Raw genomic sequence first — 26,577 nt, forward strand, 5'->3', positions numbered from 1 at the left:
GACCACTCTCTTGCACCATACACAAAGATAAACTCAAAATGGATGAAAGATCTAAATGTGAGACAAGATTCCATCAAAATCCTAGAGAAGACCACAGGCAACACCCTTTTTGAACTCGGCCATAGTAACTTCTTGCAAGATACATCCACGAAGGCAAAAGAAACAAAAGCAAAAATGAACTATTGGGACTTCATCAAGATAAGAAGCTTTTGCACAGCAAAGGATACAGTCAACAAAACTCAAAGACAACCTACAGAATGGGAGAAGATATTTGCAAATGACATATCAGATAAAGGGCTAGTTTCCAAGATCTATAAAGAACTTATTAAACTCAACACCAAAGAAACAAACAATCCAATCATGAAATGGGCAAAAGACATGAACAGAAATCTCACAGAGGAAGACATAGACATGGCCAACATGCATATGAGAAAATGCTCTGCATCACTTGCCATCAGGGAAATACAAATCAAAACTACAATGAGATACCACCTCACCCCAGTGAGAATGGGGAAAATTAACAAGGCAGGAAACAACAAATGTTGGAGAGGATGCGGAGAAAAGGGAACCCTCTTACACTGTTGGTGGGAATGTGAACTGGTGCAGCCACTCTGGAAAACTGTGTGGAGTTTCCTCAAACAGTTAAAAATATACCTGCCCTACGACCCAGCTATTGCACTGTTGGGGATTTACCCCAAAGATACAAATGCAATGAAACGCCGGGACACCTGCACCCCGATGTTTATAGCAGCAATGGCCACGATAGCCAAACTGTGGAAGGAGCCTCGGTGTCCATCGAAAGATGAATGGATAAAGAAGATGTGGTTTATGTATACAATGGAATATTACTCAGCTATTAGAAATGACAAATACCCACCATTTGCTTCAACGTGGATGGAACTGGAGGGTATTATGCTGAGTGAAGTAAGTCAGTCGGAGAAGGACAAACATTATATGTTCTCATTCATTTGGGGAATATAAATAATAGTGAAAGGAAAATAAGGGAAGGGAGAAGAAATGTGTGGGAAATATCAGAAAGGGAGACAGAACGTAAAGACTGCTAACTCTGGGAAACGAACCTGGGGTGGTAGAAGGGGAGGAGGGCGGGGGGTGGGAGTGAATGGGTGACGGGCACTGGGTGTTATTCTGTATGTTAGTAAATTGAACACCAATAAAAAAATAAGTTAAAAAAAAGAAATCTAATAAGGTAGGTATAACACAGCACAATCTCTGCAAAACAAAAAAAAATGACTTCAAAATAAAGTTCACATTTGCATAGATGAAAAAGTGAAAAGGAATGAAATCACACCACATGGCTTTTTTAAGGAGTTAAGGAAAAATAGAAAGTTTTATTTTGTGATTATTTAACAGGAAAGAATCATTTATATTCTCCCAGAATTCATTTATATATTAGGTTAAATTATAGTTTCAAATGTGGGTAAATATGTCTTTAGTTGCAAAATTTCAGAGACAGGCTGTGCTTTTTCCTGGTAAAAGTCCAGCCCAGTAAGAAGTTCCACATCACGGACCCGAGCAACATGGGCTTGCCATCTTTCTTCAATCCAAACGGCTTCTGGTTTACCTTCCTATAAAAGAGAAACAAAAGACTGTTTTTCATGGGGCATTATTTTTCATTCACAGAAAAATCTTTTTATCATTTAGAAAGTTTCCTTTTGCCTGGGAGTTTTTTTAATTTATTTTTTATTGGTGTTCAATTTGCCAACATATAAAATAACACCCAGTGCTCATCCTGTCAAGTGCCCACCTCAGTGCCCATCACCCAGTCACCCCCACCCCCCACCCACCTCCCCTTGCACCCCTAGTTCGTTTCCCAGAGTTAGGAGTCTTTCACGTTCCGTCTCCCTTTCTGATATTTCCCACTCATTTTTTCTCCTTTCCCCTTTATTCCCTTTCACTATTTTTTATATTCCCCAAATGAATGAGAGCACATAATGTTTGTCCTTCCCCAATTGATTTATTTCACTCAGCATAATACCCTCTAGTTCCATCCACATCAAAGCAAATGGTGGGTATTTGTCGTTTCTAATGGCTGAGGAATATTCCATTGTATACATAAACCACCTCTGCTTTATCCATTCATCTTTCGATGGACACCGAGGCGCCTTCCACAGTTTGGCTATTGTGGACATTGCTGCTAGAAACATCGGGGTGCAGGTGTCCCAGCGTTTCACTGCATCTGTATCTTTGGGGTAAATCCCCAGCAGTGCAATTGCTGGGTCATAGGGCAGATATATTTTTAACTCTTGAGGAACTTCCACAGTTTTCCAGAGTTTGCCTGGGATTTTTATTGCCTTAAATCTTAACTTGATATAGCTTAATTTTGTGGTTTACTAAAATAAAAGGAAAGCAAAAGTATACTGTAGCAAATACAGACCACCACAAAGTCATAAAATTCATCTATTTTAATATATACTTCAGGTAGAAAAGAAATAAGATCTTATAGATGAAGTTAAATCCCCAATTCAGCACTAATCATTATCACGAGTCCATGTGAATTCAGCCTGTTTTCTTTTACTGCACATCAATATATACTACATAGTATTGACTTCAAGTTTTCAAGGTTATGTGATTATAAGTGATAGTGTATAATTACTTTCTTGGTCAGTATTATGTTTGCAATCTATCCATAGTGATATATCTAGAGCTAGTTAAATCATTTGTTATTAGCTGTGGCTTATGATAGTGTTTTTTTTTCATTGCCGTAGTGATAGTATTTTTGGCATTACAAATTAAATGGTGATGAATAACTTGGCACATGTCTCCTATATTCAAGAATATGAGTTTCTATGAGTGAAAAATCAGTGAGGGTGACAAAACATGAGAGACACCTAACTCTGAGAAATGAACAAGGAGTAGTGGAAGGGGAGGTGGGTGGGGGGTTGGGGTGACTGGGTAATGGGCACTGAGGGGGGCACTTGGCAGGATGAGCACTGGGTGTTATGCTATATGTTGGCAAATTGAACTCCAATAAAAAAATTTTAAAAAAAAGAATATGAGTTCCTAAGATCTATAAATGGACTTGCTAGATCATCGAGTACATGCAATTTTAATTTTACCAAATTTAAACTCTCCATTCCTCAAGGCGTTCATATCAATTTACACTTGCCTTGACAGTGGAGGATAATACCTGTTTACCCACATCCTTGCCATATTATGATGCGAAATACTGTCCCATCTCTGTTTGATTTTATTACCCCAAGTATCATAATAGCAGAGTATCTTTTCAGGCATTTCTTGGCCACCTGACTTTTAATAGGCTTTTTACTACATAAAAGTTAAGTTGGTCATTTAAAGCCATGGATTTCTACATATTTTCTTATTCTTTATATAGTAATTTTCTGATATTCACATGGTATTGTTTATTTTCATTTAGATTCTTTTAAAGTAAGAAAATCTAAAATTTGTTTAATTAGATGAGTGTTTTATGACTGTCATGTGACTTCAGCATAGTTATTTTTTACATATGCAGGCTTTAAAAAGGCAGCTATTATTTGACCTAGAGGAAGTTTAAGAGGAAAGTACTGCTTGTGTATAACCTCTCAAGCACTTCTGTGTGGGATTCACGATGTGTGTTAATTTTGTAAAACAGATATGCTGTGTACTAATTTGAGCTCATATTTCCAATGGGAATCAAATTAATTCTTTTCTCCTGCTTTTACTATATCCCATTTCAGCTGCATTTAATATTTTTATCATGTTTTTTGTAAAGTTCTCTCCCACTTGATTTATATTGCTCTGTTCTCTCATGGCTTATTTGGTATTTAGCCAACTAAATATTTACTCAACATCTGACTCGGTCTACCCTCTTTTAAAATTGCGATTCAATATACCTAAAGCACAACACAAAATTATATCTAGGCTGGGGGGTGGTACTCAAGTCCTTTAATATCAGCTAGTCCACCTGTACCACCAACCTGAACAGACGCCAGCAAGAGTCAACTCTTACTATACTCGTGCATCCCAACAGGAGAGCAGCCTTGCATACATACAGTTTTTATGGGCTGTATTTAAATACAATTGATCCTTGAACAACACAAGCTTGAGCTGTGGGGATCCACATACATGCAGATTTATTTCAATAAATACAGTGCAGAACTACAATTGTCTTCTGCTTATGATTTCCTTCCTTCCTTCCTTCCTTCCTTTTTATTCCTCCTTCACAAGCAGGAGGAACAGCAGACAAAGGAAGAGGGAGAAGCAGATTCCCTGCTAAGTAGGGAACCTGATACGGGGTGGGATCCCAGGACTCTGAGATCATGACCTGAGCTGAAGGCAGATGTTTTTTTTTTTTTTTTTTTTTTTTTGAAGGCAGATGTTTGACTGACTGAGCCACCCAGGTACTCCTCCTTATGATTTTCTTAATAATATTTTCTTTTCTATAGCTTACTTTATTTTAAGAATACAATATATGAGACATAGAAAATATGTGGTTATCAGCTGTTATGGTATTGTAAGGCTTCCAGTCAATAGTAGGCTATTAGTAGGTAGATTTTGAGGAAGTTAAAAGTTATGCATGGATTTTCAACTGTGGGGGGGTCAGTACCCCTAGCCCCCATATTGTTCAAGAGTTAACTATGGGGATGCCTGGGTGGCTCAGTGGTTGAGCGTCTGCCTTCGGCTCAGGGAGATCCTGGAGTCCCGGGATTGAGTCCCACACTGGGCTCCCTGCATGGAGCCGCCTCCTCCTTCTGCCTAGGTCTCTGGCTCTCTCTCTCTGTGTCTGTCATAAATAAATAAATAAAATATTTAAAAAAAAAGAAAAAGAAAAAGACTTAACTGTGTATGTGTTGCAAGTATTATATACCCCTAAAACAACTCACTGTTACATGTTTGAGGCATTATCAGTTTCAGTATTTTTCTACCCTAACTACTTCATTGTTTTCTCCCCTTAACCACATACAGTCTGGTTATTGCTGCTACCACACTAATGAAATTGCTTTGGCAAGGATAACCTGAGTGGATTTTTTTAAGACCTTCTACTTAGTTGATCCCAAGCTTCTAAAATTTCTTCTTTTTTCTAACTGCTTACTTGTTCAGGACACCTTCTGCTTCCTCAACTGATAATAGTATTTTCCATCCTGGAAGTATATACATTTCCCTCAATTCAATTTTTGGATCTCTTCTTTCCACTTTCTTCCCTTTGGCAACCTTATATCATTCTCATAACTTAATATCAAATCTGTCTCTACAGTTCTGATATCTCTCCCAAGTTCCATACCTGTATCTTCCATTATCTTCTGAACAAGCTGCAATAATGATTGTCAGTTGGACTCTTGACAATTCTCTTATCTGACAGGAATTTAACAATACAAAGTTGAAGGGGGTAAAAGAAAAGGAAAAGAAGCACAGAAAATATGGAAAGAATGGGAGGAAGAAAATAAATAAAGCTATATGAATTAGTTCCCTAGACCAAGTGTGAGGTAGAATAACTAATCTAACATTTCTACAACTGACTGTACTATTGGGTGATTTGATTATAGAGGATTTTGCTTGTATACAGTCTCACTTTATGTTGACTGTAGAACGTGTAACTCTAACATAAGATGTGATTTCTTTAAAATGGCCACAATTTGCTTACTATTTATTGAGAAGTCTTAGGATTTTATATGAAATACTAATGCTCACAGTAATTTTATGAGGGAAGGTGAATTTTTGTATATACTTGAGGAGATTGACATTCAGTTATTTACCCAAAGAGGCAATCTCAATAACTGAGCACAGGATGTCCAACTCAAAAATCTATGCATTTAGTATCTACTCTACACTGTTTCTCATGTATCCTCCCAGGTGTTCAAGTAGTTTCACAAATTGAAGACCGCCAAGAGCAAATTCATTCTTCACATGACAACTGATTGTCTCATACATTTCCTAGTCAGTCATGCCTAAATTTTCAGTTACTTTTAACCCTTTCTCATCCTGCCACATCCTATTCATAATCACTTATAATCATAGTTTCATTTAAGTTTGCTTCGCACTCACCATAATCCTTATAAATGTTATATTCTTATTACTATACTGCAAAATCCTCAATATCTTAAATAATGTCCAACTCATTAGTGTTGATGTCTTCTTCAACGAAGATGATACCTATTAATTGAGATCTTTACTTTCTTTGGATGTCAGAGGCCTCAAATCATTTGTATTTTACCTTAAAGCCTTCTATCTTGTATTTTACCTTCTATAGTGAAGGTAGAATTTTAAGCAGATGGAAAAGAAGGGCATTCTAAGAAAAAGAAGCAGGAGCAATAATGCTGAAGTAGGAAAATTCAAGATGAAACAAGTCATTTTAAGGACTTCAGTGGGCCCAGAGCTTGGGTTTGTAAGGTCAACAAAAGGTAAATTGTGAAGAGCCTAAAGTACAGGCCTAGATGTTCTTGTTTGCTTGGTTTTATTTTTTATTTAGAGTAGATAAAGTTTTTGGATGAGAAAGGATGTCACAAGGAAAACCTAAAATTTAAAGTAGTCAGTACTGGTGCACAGAGGTGAATAGAAGGAGGACAAGAGACAATGAAGCTATTTAAGACTGGCACAAAACAGACACATAGATCAATGGAACAGAATAGAGAGCCCAGAAGTGGACCCTCAACTTTATGGTCAACTAATATTCGATAACGGAGGAAGGGAAGACTATCCATTGGAAGAAAGACAGCCTCTTCAATAAATGGTGCTGGGAAAATTGGACATCCACATGCAGAAGAATGAAACTAGACCACTCTCTTACACCATACACAAAGATAAACTCAAAATGGATGAAAGATCTAAATGTGAGACAAGATTCCATCAAAATCCTAGAGGAGAACACAGGCAACACCCTTTTTGAACTCGGCCACAGTAACTTCTTGCAAGATACATCCACGAAGGCAAAAGAAACAAAAGCAAAAATGAACTATTGGGACTTCATCAAGATAAGAAGCTTTTGCACAGCAAAGGATACAGTCAACAAAACTCAAAGACAACCTACAGAATGGGAGAAGATATTTGCAAATGACGTATCAGATAAAGGGCTAGTTTCCAAGACACAGGCAGAGGGAGAAGCAGGCTTTATGCAGGGAGCCTGACATGGGACTCAATCAAATATGTGCAAGTTTAAGTAACTCAAATATATGCAAGTTTAAGTAACTATTTACATACCATTTTCCTTAATCCATAAAGATACTGAAGTAGACTAACACATGATGTTTTTAAAAAGTGTTACTCATTGTCCATAATTAATCTCAGACCTCATGTTCCAAGTTGATGGAGTTTTTGTATTTACATATTCATTCAGTAAATTTTGAGTGCCAACTTTGGCACAGAACTCTCAATTTTCTGTATTAAGAATAAAAATATTAATACAATATCACCCCTTCCCTTATGAATATGAATAAAGCATATATAAATTTAATACATAAGATATGCATATATAAACACTTGTTCATGTAGGGATATACATATTTAAATTGACATCAATTACATAAAGATAGTAATAGTCTAAGGAAAAGTTTAAGAATGAGGTAATTTGGGCAGCCTGGGTGGCTCAGCGGATTAGTGCCACCTTCAGCCCAGGGCCTGATCCTGGAGACCTGGGATCAAGTCCCACCCACATCGGGCTCCCGGTGTGGAGCCTGCTTCTGCCTCTGCCTGTGTCTCTGCCTCTCTTAATCTTTAGCACAACTCTACCCACAAAACAACTAAAAAATATGTTGCAGTCAAAGCCACTTTGATGAAAGCTTGGAGGAGCTGAGACTAATCATTTTCTCAGTTCCTGAGGACTCTCCAGGAGCAGACTCACCGGACAGCTCTCAACATTGGTAGGTCGGTGAGGGATAATAAAAGGTAGGACATCCAACCACCCAGGGCAGGCATTAGGGGTGTGGCTCCGGTTTTTGCAACTCGTCAGCATCACAAAGTAGTGCGTTGGGATGGGAACACTAGTGTTCGTTAGGTATCTAAAAACACAATGGAAAAGATCTCATGTTATTATACTTTTGCTTCTAAAACTAATAAATGTTGTCACACATTTTTAAAGAAATGCTATAGTAAAAATATAGTTAAGAAAGTAAATGAAATAGAAAGTACAAAATCTTATCACATGACTTTAGACTTCCATAAGCCAGAACAGAACTTTATAGAAGTTCAAACTTGGTCATTATAATATTATGGTAAAATATGAGAATATTAAGGAAAGCAGACCATGATATTACGCCTCCTGTGTTTCCTAGTTTTGTTGACTCTATAGTGACATAGTGACATTTTACAGTAGAGCAAGGACTGAAAACAAAGAAGCACAAATTCCAACTGTAGCACTTCTGCAAGATGTTTGGGCTAGTGCTAATCCTCTCACATTCTAAGACTTTGTAAGTTTCCTCAAGTTTAACATGGAGGTGATCCTGTACTACCAACTTCACAGTGCAGACATGGGGATAGATCATACAACCGATATGACAGTCCTTTAGTTTTAGATAATGAACATGAAAGTGCTTTTAAAAGTTTTAAGTGCCAATTACGAGCCACTAAAAGAAATATGACTGCTGGGGATCCCTGGGTGGTTCAGTGGTTTAGCCACTGCCTTTGGCCCAGGGCGCGATCCTGGAGTCCCGGGATTGAGTCCCACGTCGGGCTCCCTGCATGGAGCCTACTTCTCCCTCCTCCTGTGTCTCTGCCTTTCTCTCTCTATGTCTATCATAAATGAATAAATAAATCTTACAAAAAAGAAAAGAAATATGACTGCTATAAGTAGTGATATTATAGTGATTTTAGGATTTCTACATGAACTCAGAAGGTTTGTATTCTGGTTTCCCACTTATTAGCTGTGGAACATAAATAAGATACTTAACCTCTCTATATCTCAGTTTCTCCATCTCTAAATAGGGAGGCTAACAGAATCTAACATAGGAATGTTTTGTGGACTAAATGACATGTATGTGTTTAAAAAGATACTTATGTAGTAAAGTGCTATCAAAGTGTTTGCTAGAATTATTAAATGGTGAAATGAAGGATTAATAAGCACTAAAACAAGAACAAGACAAATGAAATAGATAAAGGCCATACACTGAGTTGTCATAAATGTTCCTCTATCAAAAGCTATAGGTAGAGGAACACCTGGGTGGCTCTGTGGTTGGGTATCTGGCCTTGGCTCAGGGCATGATCCCAGGGTCCTGGGATCGAGTCCCACATCAGGCTCCCCCCAGGGAGCCTGCTTCTCCCTCTGCCTATATCTCAGCCTCTCTCTTGTCTCTCATGAGTAAATAAAAATCATTTAAAAAAAAAAAAGGTATAGGTAGAAACCATTGCATTACACAATCTAGGCTCAGACAGCATAATTCTTTAGTTTGGTCCTTCATATACTTTGATAATAAAAGAAATAATGGATAAAACTTCTAAACCTCTCTATTCCTGTGTGCTGCATTCAAAGGTAATTCTTAGCAATGTATTATGACCAGGTTTGGTACAAAGACATACAAGTTAACACAACTGATTTTCTAGGGGAAACCTCTACCCTCTCCTGGGAGATAGTTTATTATCCACTATGGACAATATTATGAATCATCACTAATTGTTTTTTTTAATTAATTTATGTACTGGCTCTATATTTATTGATAGTACAGTGAGTCTTTCTTATCTCTTTAACCTTTACAAAATCACATTTTCCCTGTGCCCATTTATTTAGAAATTTCCTAAATAAAAATTTTGCTAATTTTTTCTTTGCACATTAGTCTAGATATTTGCCATATAAATATTTTGCAATATTTATAGACCAGTTGAAGATAGTCAATAATAACATCCCTATGTAAATATATTGTGTAATATTTAGAAGACTAAGCTTTTATTTAGAATACTGAGGTTTCCCCTCATAATACCCTATTGCTAAATCAAAAAATTCATTTGTTTGCAAATTACTTACCCTGTGATTTCATTTGGAGCATCAAAATGACCATCATAATTATAATCAAATACTGGTCCACTAACCACATTTACTCCATTTCTTTCCATGGAGAGTTTTACAAGAAGAAAACTGTGGAAGTAATCCCACATTTCTAAAAATAATAGAATAAGACGTTAAAAATATCTACCTTTTCAGATCCAGGAAATAGAGAGATCTCCCCCTAAAATCAATAAAAACCGTTCAACACCTCGACATCTAATAGTTAAGCTTGCAAATTCCAAAATAAAGAGAAGATCCTTAAAGCAGCAAGAGACAAGAAATCCCTGACCTTTATGGGCAGGAATATTAGGGTAACAGCAGACCTCTCCACAGAGACCTGGCAGGCCAGAAAAGGCTGGCAGGACATATTCAGGGTCCTAAATGAGAAGAACATGCAACCAAGAATACTTTATCCAGCAAGGCTCTCATTCAAAATGGAAGGAGAGATAAAGAGCTTCCAAGACAGGCAGCAACTGAAAGAATATGTGACCTCCAAACCGGCTCTGCAAGAAATTTTAAGGGGGACTCTTAAAATTCCCCTTTAAGAAGAAGTTCAGTGGAACAATCCACAAAAACAAGGACTGAATAGATATCAGGATGACACTGAACTCATATCTTTCAATAGTAACTCTGAACGTGAACGAGCTTAATGACCCCATCAAAAGGCGCAGGGTGTCAGACTGGATAAAAAAGCAGGACCCATCTATTTGCTGTCTCCAAGAGACTCATTTTAGACAGAAGGACACCTACAGCCTGAAAATAAAAGGTTGGAGAACCATTTACCATTCAAATGGTCCTCAAAAATATCTACCTTTGTTGAACATGGAAATATTTTCTATAATAGGTAGGTACATTTAAATAGCATCAAATTGTATTTTAATAATTGTCAGTGGTGATTAGGTAATTCTGCAAAACAGTCCATGTAACAAAAAAAATAGTCACCTTGATGGGGGTGCCTGGGTGGCTCAGTTGGTTGTGTGTCTGCCTTCAGCTCAGGTCATGATCTCAGGGTCCTGGGATCAAGCCCTGCTTTGGGCTCCCTGCTCAGCAAGGAATCTGCTCCTCCCTCAGCCCCTCCACTCCTTGTATTTTTTCTCTCTCTCTCTAATAAGTAAATAAACAAAATCTTAAAAAAATAGTCACATTGATGACACTTCCTGTTGCTGATGTAGTTGCAGTCTTGAAATTAAGTAAAATATTTCCTTTTAAAAATATTATTTATTTATTCAGGAGAGAGAGAGAGGCAGAGACATAGAGAGAGGAAGAAGCAGGAGCCTGATGCAAGACTCAATCCCAGGACCCTGGGATCACACCCTGAACCGAAGGCAGACGCTCATCCACTGAACTACCCAGTTATCCCAAGTAAAATATGTTTCCTAGTGCTGAGATGCTTTGGGGACAGTGATATTAAATAGTGGTCAGAATATACACACTACTTTATTAATTACGATTCTAGGGACAAACACATTTCACATACTTATGGTAAGTGTCAGTAAAATTTTGTTTTGTGACTAGCCATTTACAGCTAAATTAGATTAAAAACAAATCATTGAAGTTCTAGTCACAAGGCATCCAAAATTGAAGTAAGTTGAAAGAAAGAAAACTATGTCAGAGATCCTTCCTATTTCTATATTAAAGCATTAGAACAAATGACTCAATATCAGGGACAGATTGCAAACAACATCAAAAAGATGTGTTTAGTTTATAAGCTCATAAAGCCATTTAGATGTTTTTAAATTAATAATCTAAATGTGTACTTACTTTTAAATGCTTTATACATAGGGACCAAATTACTTGTGATTAAAGCATCATATTGACTATCAGAAGTCCTGTTGTTTGCTGTAAAACAAATGGATTTGATTAACTCTAGCTAGAAGAGAAAATATAACAAAATACGTAATTAGCAAAATACTATTACATACCAATGAAAATTTATTAGCAGTTGAAATATAGGAGTACTAAGTACTCTCCAGTAAAGGTTATAAATAAGGCCAGCAGTTTCATACATTTGATACCTATAGGTTGAATGGTGACCTTCAGAAAGATATATCCAAGTCCTAATCCCCTGTACCCGTGAATGTGATACATAGGAAAATTGGGTCTTTACACAGAGTTATGGGTCTCAAGATGAGATTTATCTTGGATTGATTGGATTTATCCAGGATCCTGGGATCATGCCCTGAGCCGAAGTAGACACTCAACTACTGAGCCACCCAGGTGTCCCATCTGTAGGTATTTTAATAAGATATATCAGTTTATTTATCGTAAGTCTGTGTTAGGTATTTAAATTGATATACTACTTACTTTCACCAAGCTTTTTTTTCCCCCACTCTAAAAATCCCTAAGTTAAAAATCTCTAAATTGACCTCTTAGGTCATGGCTTCCAGAAAAATAAAGCCAAATATCAGGAGTAAATCCATTCCCAGAAGCTGAAATTGCTTAAAATCTCATTGAGTGAGTTAATAAAAATGGCATTTCCTGCTGAATAAGGAAGAGATTTGAGTTCAGAAAAAATGACACTGGCTTTTGCATGTTCCCAAGAGAGATGTTTTCTAAAAATAATAAATAAATGTGAAGTTCATTCAGCTGCTTAATCTACGGTATGAAATTGATGGACATGTGCATGCTCCATGTGTCACAGGCCCAAATTCCAGCCTGATTTCTTGCTACAGGCACAGCTGCATGCTCCATGCAGACTTTACCTTGGGTAGCAGACAGAAAAAAATGGTTTTTTTTAGATGCCTTGTGTCCCTTTCCAAAGAATCTTCATTCAGTTTTAAAATTAAACCTAAACCTGCCAAATTCTCTGAACGTCTCAGCCAGATTAGAGCTGATGTGTGGTTCCCACTGCAAAATTTATTAGTCTTTCTTATAGCTGTTGCTTGGCTATAGGTCACCCTACAACCACTGGAAGCCGCCTGGGCAGCTAGTTTTCCCCAAGCAGGTAGTTTTGGTGGGGGGAGAATATGTTTAAGGCACACGCCCACATCCAGCTGATGAGGGCTTTCTAAAGTGCTGCCCTAAAAAACAGTCATACTAACCGGGAGGATAGAGGAAGCCATGGGTGATATTCTGGTCTGCTAAATAAAAGGAACACTTTTGGCTTTCAGAAGGAGCAACTCTGACATCAGCCCGCAGACAGTCTGGAACAGTGGGAGGAAGAAGCGATGTGTCTCCCTGTTGAAAAAGAGAAAAAGAAAAAAAAAAGTTATGCCCACAGTTGTGGCAAACCTACACCTTATATGGTTTGTAACTTCCCTAGAATGTTTTTCATTTAACCTTTTCCTATCCTTTTTTCTTACTGAATCAGGTCTACGCAAGCAATGGAAATGAAGTGTCTTCAATGTTTTCTTCTGTGGTTCCCTTCTGGTTAGGGACAGTGGGAGGGCAAATCAAAAACATCCTGGAAAGGAATATTTGCAGAATAAAATCCTAAATTAAGAGCAAATGAATAATGAGAGCTCCTGCTAAAAAACAAAAATTCTTTTCAGGATCTAATTTTTAGGTGGTAATGACATATGGTGTACTTACAAGTAAATATTGAAAGTAAAATGAAAATAATTCCTTTTAAAAATACACATACGAGGGATGCCTGGGTGGTTTGAGCATCTGCCTTCGACTCAGGATATGATCCCAGGAACTGGGATCAAGTCCCACATTGGGCTCCTGCAGGGAGCCTACTTCTCCCTCTGCCTGTGTCTCTGCCTCTCTCTGTGTCTCTCATGAATGAGTAAATAAAATCTTTAAAAATATATATTAAAAAATTAAAAAATAAAATACACATACAAACTGTTGGGGAATCTGAGAACATATAATTCAAAGAAGCCACAGTTTTCTGAACTTACTTATTTGGGGACTTAAATTGTAGCTATGTCATTATGTAATATAGGAATATTATTTTTTGCAATTTTCCTTGTAACTCCATTTATTTTTTTGTGACTCCATTTAAACACTAAAACAATAATTAATCCATTAGCAGACATCCTATAAATAGGCTGCCTAACCCAAATGTTTAAGGCACTATAGTTTTAAATCATATTTCAATTAGCATATAATCGTAAATAAACATTTTGCTATTCATGTAATTTTTCCATTTAATTTTAATTGATTCATATGCCCAATACTCCCCATAATGTATATATTTCTTAACAAGAACAAAAAAAAGGTTTAATTAAATTAGGATATCCTTCCCCTATTTACTGCATTGTAGTAAAAGCAAAAATTACCTGCTGTCTAAACGTATAATCATTTGATAATATATTCACGTATGAAATCATCACATGGTATATTTTAAGTCTATACCATTTTTATGCCTATTATATCAAATAAAGCTGGAGAAACATAAAATGTAAAAGATGAATTCACAAAGAAAAAGGCAAAAAACACTGCACTATATCCATAAGCAGGAGAGTACCATGATGAGGTATAGAATAGGTAGGAGATGAGGATGAGGGAAGTCTGTGGAAAGCCAGTCAGAGAATGTACTCCCTAACAAATTACAACACCCCAGTCGGAAAAAAAACACCATATTGAAGTTGAGTAGATTCTTCAACTTGATTGAACACATTTATCTCTGCTCCCTTCCAAAATCCCACTAAAAGAACGTTAATGATGGAAACACATAATGGATAATAAGAAATTTTCAAAAGCTGGAAATCAGATCAACATATTTGTTCACTATTGTAACATGACTTAGTAGGCCACTAAATACTGACAACAAAAAACCATGACTGGGGAAGGCACAACAGAGTGGATTCCTACTACCAAATACTTGGGAGTTTCCTAAAGACAAGCAATGTACATAGGGCCAGAAAGAAGAGACCAGATTGAAGATAGAAAATTTACTCCCTGGAGAATTTGAACCAGAGAAATGTTCAGTCTATGGACACAAGACAGGCCAGAGAGCAGGTGCACCATATTGAAAGCAATGGGATTAAATACAAATGTATATACTGGATGGTAAGACTCCTCCCATTCTCATTGCTCACAGGAATGCTGCCTGATTCTATATGCTGGGTCAGATTAAAAGTGTCTTTTCTACATGAAAGACTCCTAACTCTGGGAAACGAACTAGGGGTGTGGAAGGGAAGGTGGGTGGGGGGTGGGGGTGACTGGGTGGCAGGCACTGAGGTGGGCACTTGACGGGATGAGCACTGGGTATTATTCTGTATGTTGACAAATTGAACACCAATAAAAAATAAATTTATTTTTTTAAGTATCTTTCCTTTGGGAAACAAACCAGCCTAAAAGGAAAACTAGATGCTTATAATTGGAATTTTTCCAAAAAAATGGCTGGTTCTTATCCTGAACAACCTATCAGTCTATCACTAGCCCAGCCTCAGCCATGAAGCTTAGCATCTCTCCCTTAACATATAAAATTATAACCAAGGATTACCAAACATTTTGTCAGGGTTGAGGAAGAACCAAGATAAAAAGCAGACAACGCAGAAAGAAGAGAAAACTTGCTCCTTGGTGAGAAGAGAGTATAGAGAGTATAAAAGGCCATCAATATAGAAAGAAGAGAAAGCTATAGAAAAGCAGAAACAGCTCTTTGGATTTATTTTTTTTTAATTTTTATTTATTTATGACAGTCAGAGAGAGAGAGAGAGGCAGAGACACAGGCAGAGGGAGAAGCAGGCTCCATGCACCGGGAGCCCGACGTGGGATTCGATCCCGGGTCTCCAGGATCGTGCCCTGGGCCAAAGGCAGGCGCTAAACTGCTGCGCCACCCAGGGATCCCAGCTCTTTGGATTTAAAAGAAAATATGGCAACAGAAATAAAATAATCAGTAATATTTGTAAGATGAAGTTGCAAATATCTTTCAAAAGTAAAATTAAAGACAAAAGATCGAAAAAATTAGGGAACATATAAAAATATTAGACAGTCAGTGCAGGAAATGTTATGTCCTAGTAACTTGAAGAAAAATTATCTCTAAAATTCTAAAGCTAAACCATCCAATAACTATACAGATAGAACAAGAATATTTAAGATGCATAAAGTTTCAAAAATATACCTTTCCTTCTTCCTTTCTCAGGAAGTTCCTGAGTGATAGAACCCACCAAACCCAAAAATAAACCAAGAAATATGATGATATTTGTATTAGAGGCATGGATTAGCTCCCACCATTTATTTCACTCTCCTAGTTGCAGACACTGGAAAGCTAAAAACATTTGTTTATATTGTTTCAAAAACATATCACGGTAAACAGTTCTGAATGACAAAGGGGCATGTGAAGATGTCATAAAATAGAAGAACCAACAGTATCAATTGTGAGCCCCAGAGACAAAAAGAATATTGTGAGTTGATGTTTCCTACCACAGGTCTTTATCCTTTTACTCTAAAACTTCACATATTGTGGATAGAACTGGAGGGTATTATGCTGAGTGAAATAAGTCAATCAGAGAAGGACAAACATTTTATGGTCTCATTCATTTGGGGAATATAAAAAAATAGTGAAAGGGGGATCCCTGGGTGGCGCAGCGGTTTGGTGCCTGCCTTTGGCCCAGGGCGCGATCCTGGAGACCCGGGATCGAATCCCACATCAGCCTCCCGGTGCATGGAGCCCGCTTCTCCCTCTGCCTATGTCTCTGCCTCTCTCTCTCTCCTGTGTGACTATCATAAATAAATAAAAAAAATTAAAAAAAATAGTGAAAGGGAATAAAGGGGAAAGGAGAAAAAATAAGTGGGAAATATCAGAAAGGGAGACAGAATGTATACAATGTAATATTCCTCAGCCATTAGAAACGACAAATACCCACCATTTGCTTCAACGTGGATGGAACTGGAGGGTATTATGCTGAGTGAAGTAAGTCAATCAGAGAAGGACAAACAGTGTATGTTCTCATTCATTTGGGGAATATAAATAATAGTGAAAGGGAATAGAAGGGAAGGGAGAAGAAATATGGGAAATATCAGAAAGGGAGACAGAACATAAAGACTGCTAACTCTGGGAAACGAACTAGGGGTGGTGGAAGGGGAGGAGGGCGGGGGGTGGGGGTAAGTGGGTGACGGGCACTGAGGGGGACACTTGACGGGATGAGCACTGGGTGTTATTCTATATGTTGGTAAATTGAACACCAATAAAAAATTTATTAAAGAAAAAAGAAAGGGAGACAGAACATGAAAGACTCCTAACTCTGGGAAATGAACTAGGGGTAGTGGAAGAGGAGGTGGGCGGGGGTGGGGGTGACTGGTTGACAGGCACTGAGGTGCACACTTGACGGGATGAGCACTGGGTGTTACTCTACATGTTGGCAAATTGAACACCAATAAAAACTATATTTATAATAATAAAAAAAAGAAGAAAAAAAAGAAGGAAAAAAAGAAGATTCTTCACCATGACCATGTGGGATTTATCTCTGGGATGCAAAGTTGGTTCAACACTCGTAAAACAATCAATCTGATATATCACATCAACAAGAGAAAAAACAAAAACCACAGGACCCTCTCAAAAGATGCAGAAAAAGCATTTGACAAAATACAGCATACATTCCTGATCAAAATGCTTCAAATTGTAGGGATATAGGGAACATTCTGCAACATCTTAAAAGCCTGCAGCAAATATCATTCTCAATGGGTAAACACTGGGAGCCCTTCCCCTAAGATCAGGAACAAGACAAGGATGTCCACTCTCACCACTGCTAGTTAACATAGTACTAGAGGTGCTAGCCTCAGCAATCAGACAACAAAAAGAAATGAGACATTCCAATTGTCAAACTCTCCCTCTTCGCAGATGACCTGATACTGTACATAGAAAACCCAAAAAACTCCACCCCAAGATTGCTAGAACTCATACAGCAATTCAGCCATCTGGCAAGATACACAATCAATGCCCAAAAATCAGTGGCATTTCGATATACTAACAATGAGATGGAAGAAAGAGAAATTAAGGAGTCAATCCCATTTACAATTGCACCCAAAAGCTTAAGATACCTAGGAATAAACCTAACCAAGGAGGTAAAGGATCTATACCCTAAAAACTACAGAATACTTCTGAAAGAAATTGAGGAAGACACAAAGAGATGGAAAAATATTCCATGCTCATGGATTAAAAGAATTAATATGGTGAACTTGTCTATGCTACCCAGGGCAATGTACACGTTCAATGCAATCCCTGTCCTAATACCATGGGCTTTCTACACACAGTTGGAACAAACAATCAGTGTGGAATCAGAAAAGACTCCGAATTGCCAGGGGAATATTGAAAAAGAAAACCGTACCTGGGGGCATCACAATGCTGGATCTCAAGCTGTACTACAAAGCTGTGATCATCAAGACAGTGTGGTACTGGCACAAAGACAGACACATAGATCAATGTAACATAATAGAGAATCCAGAAATGGGCCCTCAATTGTATGGTAAACTAATATTTGACAAAGCAGGAAAGACGATCCACAGAAAAAGGACATTCTCTTCAGTAAATGGTGCTGGGGAAATTGGACAAACACGTGCAGAAGAATGAAACTAGACCATTATCTTACAGCAGACACAAAGATACACTCAAAATGGATGAAAGATCTAAATACGAGACAAGAATCCATCAAAATCCTAGACAGGAAAACACAAATGTTGGAGAGGATGTGGAGAAAGGGGAACCCTCTTGCACTGTTGGTGGGAATGTGAACTGGTACAGCCACTCTGGAAAACCGTGGGGGAGGTTCCTCAAAGAGTTAATCATACAGCTTACCCTACAACCCAGCAATTGCACTGCAGGGGATTTACCCCAAAGATACAGATGCAGTGAAACGCCAGACACTTACATGTTTATAGCAGCAATGTTCACAATAGCCAAACTGTGGAAGAAGCCTTGGTGTCCATCAAAAGATGATTGGATAAAGAAGATGTGGATTTTGTATATAATGGAATATTACTCAGCCATTAGAAACGACGAATACCCACCATGTGCTTCGACATGGATGGAACTGGAGGGTATTATGCTGAGTGAAGTCAGTCAGTTGGAGAAAGACAAACATTATGATTTCATTCATTTGGGGAATATAAAAAATAGTGAAAAAGAATAAAGTGGAAAGGAGAGAAAATGAGTGAGAAATATCAGAGAGGGAGACAAAACATGAGAGACACCTAACTCTGGGAAACGAACAAGGGGTGGTGAAAAGGAAATTGGGCGGGGGTTGGAGTGACTGGGTGACGGGCACTGACGGGGGCACTTGACAGGATGAGTACTTGGTGTTATACAATATGATGGCAAAAAAACCTCAATAAAAAAATATATATAATGAAATAAATAAAATTCTTCTAGTCACAGTTTTTTCCTACAGGGAATTTTTATAGTTCAAAAAAGTGTGATATGAATAATGTTCCTAGTTTTTTGAAGAATCATAAGACATGATTGGGTCATAATTTATATTAGTGCTAACAAGCTTTGGAAACAAGAGAAGGCTATTAAAAATTCAATGAGGGATCCCTGGGTGGCGCAGCAGTTTGGCCTGCCTTTGGCCCAGGGCGCGATCTTGGAGACCCGGGATCGAATCCCACGTCGGCTCCCGGTGCACGGAGCCTGCTTCTCCCTCTGCCTGTGTCTCTGCCCTCTCTCTCTCTCTCTCTCTCTCTCTCTCTGTGTGTGTGTGTGTGTGTGTGACTATCATGAATAAATAAATAAAATCTTAAAAAATAAATAAAAATTCAATGATATGGTACATATATACACATATATATCGAGAGAAATGGAAACATTTTTCAAGAGTGCTAGATTTTCCTCTCAGAAAACGTTCTTTGATTTACATCAAATTTATAAGGTAATTGTAACATAATCAAATTTATTGCGCTAAATTTTCACCCAGCAACTGAAAAAGCAGTTCACATAATCCTACTGTGTGGCCCCAGAAGCAAAACCTATATACAATCTACTCAACCCTAATAGTTTAAAAAAAAAAAAAAAAAAAAACCCTAATAGTTTTGAAGTTATTGTAGCAGGACCATGATTTCAAATCACAGCTACTTCTCCAGAACTCTTCTGAGATAACATTAACAAAAATTAGAAAAACCATCAAAACCATAGAAAAACAACAGCTCCATAAAACTTCAAGGCATAAGCCAACTGGGCCCATGCTCCAAAAATTGCTTATTTAAACTCTGACTTTTCAAACACAGGGCTGATTTAAAACATTTTTTATATTTTTAATCAATTTATTTTTTATTGGTGTTCAATTTGTCAACATTCAAAATAACAGCCAGTGCTCATCCTGTCAAGTGCCCACCTCAGTGCCCATCACCCAGTCAACCCCATCCCCATATGATGGCCAGTGATGCAGAGCATTTTCTCATGTGAGTGTTGGCCATGTCTATGTCTTCCTCTGTGAGATTTCTCTTCATGTCTTTTGCCCATTTCATGATTTGATTGTTTCTTTGGTGTTGAGTTGAATAAGTCCTTTATAGATCTTGGAAACTAGCCCTTTATCTGATATGTCATTTGCAAATATCTTCTCCCATTCTGTAGGTTGTATTTTACTTTTGTTGACTGTATCCTTTGCTGTGCAAAAGCTTCTTATCTTGATGAAGTCCCAATAGTTCATTTTTGCTTTTGTTTCTTTTGCCTTCGTGGATGTATCTTGCAAGAAGTTACTGTGGCCGAGTTCAAAAAGGGTGTTGCCTATGTTCTTCTCCTTTATCGAATATTAGTTGACCATAAAGTTGAGGGTCCACTTCTGGGTTCTCTATTCTGTTCCATTGATCTATGTGTCTGTTTTTGTGCTAGTATCACACTGTCTTGATGACCACAGCTTTGTAGTACAACATGAAATCTGGCATTGTGATGCCCCCAGGTGTGGTTTTCTTTTTTTAAATTCCCCTGGCTATTCGGGGTCTTTTCTGATTCCACACAAATCTTAAAATAATTTATTCTAACTCTCTGAAGAAAGTCCATGGTATTTTGATAGGGATTGCATTAAACGTGTAAATTGCCCTGGGTAACATTGACATTTTCACAATATTAATTCTGCCAATCCATGAGCATGGAATATTTTTCCGTCTCCTTGTGTCTTCCTCCGTTTCTTTCAGAAGTGTTCTGTAGTTTTTAGGGTATAGATCCTTTACCTCTTTGGTTAGGTTGATTCCTAGGTATCTTATGCTTTTGGGTGCAATTGTAAATGGGATTGACTCCTTAATTTCTCTTTCTTCGTCTCATTGTTAGTGTATAGAAATGACACTGACTTCTGGGCATTGATTTTGTATCCTGACACACTTTTAAATTGCTGTATGAGCTCTATCAATCTTGGGGTGAAGTCTTTTGGGTTTTCTTGATTTAAAACACTTTTATGTGAATCTCAGAACATCCTTGTACATATTTTTCTTGAACCACAATATACTGACACAGTGATTTTTGAATTAGAAAGCAGAAAATTGCTAGAATTCTATCCTGTCACATGGAGGGAGAAATACACATACTTGTGTATGTTCTGTGGGATCAGTTAAATGACAGGAACTTTTGGTAACAAAGAAGCAAGTTTTAAGACAATAACAAAAAAGAATTTTACTAAATCCTTGGTCTGAGTACCCTTAAAATCTCCCTGCCTCTGGTTTCTGCTTTAGCTCATATAAATTCAGGAATGGAAGACAGCAGGGGAAAGTATGAAAAATACAAACATTCCCCTTAACTCCACACAATCCCTGATACCTGGACTTTCCAAATAGAGAACTAAATCATCTGATTGGCCTTGAATCATACTGCCCTTCTCAAAAACAAAAACAAATTATTTTAAGGAATCAATAACTTCACATTGTTGTTCCACAGTATGTTGAAGAAAATCACAAACTGAACTTTTTGCAAGATAGGAAAGTGACATTGCCATTAACCATACACATGAGCTCAGGTAACTGTTGGTAAAAATATTGGGAAACATCAGTGCTCTCCTACTACTGACCACAATTAAACCATTTTCAGCAACAGAGTTGGTGTTCAGAACACACAAAGCTTCAATCTTCAATTAATAGGGAAAATATGCTTCTTTTTCTCCAGAAATCTTGAATTAGAACAAGAAGAGTAAATAAAATACAAGAAGAGTAAATAAATCAGATACAACCAATCACTTTCTTGCCATAAAAAAAAAAGTATCTCTCCCCTAAGCAAGAATAGTAATAGGTTGAGGTTTGTCATCAGTCTTGGACCTAAGATATCACAGTTTTCTTTACAAAAACAGCTTCTTGATTATTTATTTACCCTTCTAGTTGAAAGTACTGCTTTGTCCTTCAGTCCTTAAAAATAATGGCTGGATTAATGTAGCCAACACATTCATTCAGGAAACATTTACTGGGCAGCTGTATTGTGTGAGGATACATCAAACAGAACCATCCCTGCCCTGAAGGGGTGTTTTGACTGATTTTTGGCAGACTTTAATTTTTGCTTTCCTTTACATTTCCCTGGTTGCTAATGAGGTTCAATTGCTTGGCTCATACTCATTGCCTATTTATTAACTAAGACATTTGTAGTTTTCTCGTTTATTGGAAATTTATTAGCTATTCTGGATCTTAATTACCATTCTGGATATTCACCTCTTGTTTCTCACATACAACACAAATAAAAGCCCTTTATATAAATAAAAGCCCTTTATATATATAAAAGCCCTTTATAATCTACTCGGCATCACCTTTTAGGTGCACCCACTGTGTACTTAGGATATACAAAACAGATAGTGTGCCTCTGTTTTCTGATGCCACTCTTCAAAAGCTTCTTTTCTAATTGCCTTACAATTGGCCCATACACATCTTTTAATTTCTCCGGGCAGAACACGTGTTCCCCTTTTGCACCCACATAGCACCCACAAATTCTTTTGAGAAATAACTGGGACACTGTGAACTCCCTTTGGGATCTCTACTGAAAAAATCAAACTTCAGTTCTTAGAATATTAGGGAACCACAGATTTTTTTTCCAGTCTTCATGGATCAAGGGATACAGGTACTTACTGGTTTGGGTACTGTATATGAGCTCCACAAGGGCATCTTGATAGCTTTTCCAAATCCACTGACATATTCCCTGTGATATAGAAGACAGTGTTCCTTGTTCTTCTGCATAACCCTGGGCCTCCCAAATGGTAAATTTAGTTTCTCTGTTGCTGTTACTAGAGTAAAAATAACATAAAATAAAAATGCTTGTAAAATTAGCAAATGCTTCCATGCATAAAAGCGTCATTATTCTCTGATGGTTTATAATGCACCAGTTTCTCTGATAAATATTTTACATACTTAACTTCTTTTTTTTTAATTTTTATTTATTTATGATAGTCACACAGAGAGAGAGAGAGAGAGAGAGAGAGGCAGAGGGAGAAGCAGGCTCCATGCACCGGGAGCCCGACGTGGGATTCGATCCCGGGTCTCCAGGATCGCGCCCTGGGCCAAAGGCAGGCGCCAAACTGCTGCGCCACCCAGGGATCCCCCATACTTAACTTCTTAATCCTTACAACTCTGAGGCTAAGTGTTACTGTTCCATTCTGTATATTACAAAACTAGGGCTTAGAAAAGTAATTTGGCCAAGCAGCTAACCGCTCACAGGACATATTTGAAGAGATGAAACCTCAAAACCAAAGGACATACTTTGTAACAAAGATGATCCACCTTAATAATTATCATAGGAAAGATATTGCCATTTTATTTTTTTTTATATTGCCATTTTATAAAGAAAAGTATGTCCTAATATGATTATTTTTATATGCCTGTTATTATATTTTAAAAATCCATCAGTTATTGATGGTTTAAAAACCTACAAGGTATTCATGTCATGCCTACAGACTATAAAAAGATTATAAACAAAGATATTTACTGAACTCTTGTGTGCCAGGCACCAAGTACACACCTATATTAACTCATTTAATTTTCACAAAAGCTCTATAAAGAAGGTACTCCCATTTTATAAATGATGCAACAGGCCTAGTGAGTTTAACACAAGAACATTTAAAAGATTATAGGTAATAAGAATGTTGTTATGGGCCAGGCACTGTTCTAGATTCTTTCCATGGATTAACTCTTTCAGTCTTTACAATGACATGAGGTGGGTATCATGATTATAGATAAGGAGACTGAGGCACAGAAAGGTTAAGTGATTTGGCCCAGTCACACAGCCAAGAAGCTGCAGGGGTAGGCAGTTTGGGCCATTCACATGTAACAAAAAGAACAGCCAAAACCATTTGAAGGAAATTTCTTGGAACCACTGCAAGTGCCCCAGGCTTACAATTGTTGTTATTAGATACGGTTTTGTGGAGGTTTTTTCTTGCTGTATATCAGCAATACAATCTTTATGTTCAAAAGCCTCTGGGAGCTTATTATAAAGAATCCCCAAAAGACAATATTGTGTTTTGTTAGGCCTACACACTAAAGGCTTAACATATTTTCTATTGACTTACTTTGGTCTTGAGGGAGATTTAGCATTTGATTCACGTGTTCTAGAGAAGTATTCTGCAAAAACAACGTGGGAAAGAGAAAGTAAGTCAAAGTGATAACACGTGTAAAAGGCCATCAGGATTATTTCTGCAGTCACACCCAAATGTACTACCCAACAAAGAAACCAAACTAACTTGAGTTTATTTTTTTAAGATTTATTTATTTAGGGATCCCTGGGTGGCGCAGCGGTTTGGCGCCTGCCTTTGGCCCAGGGCGCGATCCTGGAGACCCGGGATCGAATCCCACGTCGGGCTCCCGGTGCATGGAGCCTGCTTCTCCCTCTGCCTGTGTCTCTGCCCCTCTCTCTCTGACTATCATAAATAAGTAAAAATTAAAAAAAGATTTATTTATTTATGGTAAACAGAGAGAGAGAGAGAGAGGCAGACAGGACGAGGGAGAAGCAGGCTCCATACCAGGAGCCCGACGCAGGACTCGATCCCGGAACTCCAGGATTGCGCCCTGAGCCAAAGGCAGGTGCTAAACCACTGAGCCACCCAGAGATCCCCCTAACTTGAGTTTAAATTCCCATTCTGCCACGCTCAGAAATACAGACATACTACTACTGCTTGGGATGCTTTGTGTGGGAGTCTGCAAAGATACAAGATAATGGGGCAAAGCATTTTGACCACAGCTAGAATCAACTACTAAATTGGCAGGACAACATCCCTGGGCTCTCAAGCTAGTATGAGTACAACTCACTGAGGCTCTTATTAAAATGCAGATTTCAATTACTAAACCTGAGCCCAGTGGGCCCTGAGATTCTGGACCTCTGATCAGCTTGCAAGTGAAGCAGATGCTGATCCTGTGACCACATTTTGAACAGCAAAGGGCATTCTTTACAGAGAACAATTTGGACATTTGTAGTCAGGTAGACCAAATTTCTGTGACTTTGGGCAGTTTACCTAGCCTCTCTGACCCTTCTTTGCTCCTAAAACAGAGATTAAAAACATCCACATTGTAATGTTTTATTATGATAAGATGATTATTTTCAATGGCAGTTTCATCGAGGTAAGCTATAGATAAGGAATCCACACCCCTACCCTGATCTTGGCTGTGGTTTTGATTTTTATTGGAAATCTTGACTGGACTTTTGTCCATTCAAGACTCTTGGTCAGCATTTATTTATAAATACTTATTGATCTATGTGTTGTAATGTTACCATGAGGATTAGAGAAAAATCAAGTCTTTGCTGACCCCTGGCTACAAGGAATAATTCTTACCTGAGACAGCAGATACTTATTGAATTCCACAACATTTTAAATTTGGCATCAAATGCACCTTGACATTGGTTTTAACTTGATGGACTCTTGATAACTGGGCTCCAACTCCATTCCGAAATCCCAGCCCACATCCTTGTCTTGCAGTTCTCATGGGTAGGGTTGGTCCTTAAATTTGGAGCTTCTGTTCTGACTCCTTGTCTTTGGGGGGTGGGGGTGAGGGCTCCTACCACTGGAATATCACCTTACTGAGTCTCTTGGGATCTGAAGTCAAGCCCCTGAACTCAGCCACGTGCCTGAACCACTAAAAAGACCTGTATGAGGTCTTGCAGCTGAAAGAGGTTTATGTTGATGAAAGAAATCCAAGAGACTGGGTGACGGGCACTGAGGGGGCAGTTGGTGGGATGAGCACTGGGTGTTACGTTATATGTTGGTAAACTGAACTCCAATAAAAAAATAATTAAAAAGTAATAATAATAAAAGTGTTTGTCAGAGAAAAAACAAAAGAAATCCGAGAGAGCTCCAAGATTCTACTGTTTTGAAGGCTTGACACTTAGCTCACAAGGTAACTAATAATTTCCAGATAGTGCTTTCCAGTTTACAAAGCATATTCACACACTCAATCTTACAATGCATCTCTCATTTCCAGACAAGTTTTGGAAAAACCACATACATTTACTTAGTAAATACCTAAGCTAGAACACAAACCTGGTGGTCAGCTACCCTGGTTTTAAGCCCGGTTATAGATTTACTTGCCCCTTTACATTCTTATGGATATGTTAAGTTATTACTTACATTTTGTAGCTCAGAGCATGAACAATCTAGAGCATCTGTGGGCAACGGAACAGTAAAGCCACAAACAGAAAACTTTGACACTTCCTCTGCATGGGATGGCTCATAAAAAGGTACCTTCAGAAGATGGTTTAAACTACCGTGGGTGCCATTGTTTGGTGCTGGTTGAATGTGTAGAAGATCTGTTTTTAAAATAAGTTCAAAGTAGTTTTAAATTAAAAGGCAACAGCATTTATATAGAAGATGGAAGAAAAC

General features: G+C 37.8%; 1 protein-coding gene across 12 annotated transcripts in view; it reads right to left on the bottom strand.

Annotated features, from left to right (window-relative positions):
* Nucleotides 1-1,317: 1,317 nt before the first annotated feature.
* The window catches only part of ENPP3 (ectonucleotide pyrophosphatase/phosphodiesterase 3), a 97,056-nt gene continuing 71,796 nt past the window's right edge, over nucleotides 1,318-26,577 (bottom strand). For 10 of the 12 annotated variants that reach the window (XM_038553390.1, XM_038553389.1, XM_038553391.1 and 7 more), the window contains 8 exons: nucleotides 26,326-26,504; nucleotides 24,277-24,328; nucleotides 22,844-22,998; nucleotides 12,967-13,102; nucleotides 11,687-11,764; nucleotides 9,905-10,037; nucleotides 7,793-7,949; nucleotides 1,318-1,586 (listed from right to left, as the gene is read on the bottom strand). In XM_038553390.1, coding sequence (XP_038409318.1) covers nucleotides 1,416-1,586; nucleotides 7,793-7,949; nucleotides 9,905-10,037; nucleotides 11,687-11,764; nucleotides 12,967-13,102; nucleotides 22,844-22,998; nucleotides 24,277-24,328; nucleotides 26,326-26,504 — 1,061 coding nt within the window. In that variant the 3' untranslated portion in view covers nucleotides 1,318-1,415. Of the gene's footprint in view, nucleotides 1,587-7,792; nucleotides 7,950-9,904; nucleotides 10,038-11,686; nucleotides 11,765-12,966; nucleotides 13,103-22,843; nucleotides 22,999-24,276; nucleotides 24,329-26,325; nucleotides 26,505-26,577 lie in introns of those variants that run through there. The other 2 variants (XM_038553396.1, XM_038553395.1) reach the window with 2 other exon arrangements.

The sequence above is a fragment of the Canis lupus genome, chromosome 12 (assembly GCF_011100685.1).
Source record: "Canis lupus familiaris isolate Mischka breed German Shepherd chromosome 12, alternate assembly UU_Cfam_GSD_1.0, whole genome shotgun sequence".
Taxonomy (NCBI): domain Eukaryota; kingdom Metazoa; phylum Chordata; class Mammalia; order Carnivora; family Canidae; genus Canis; species Canis lupus.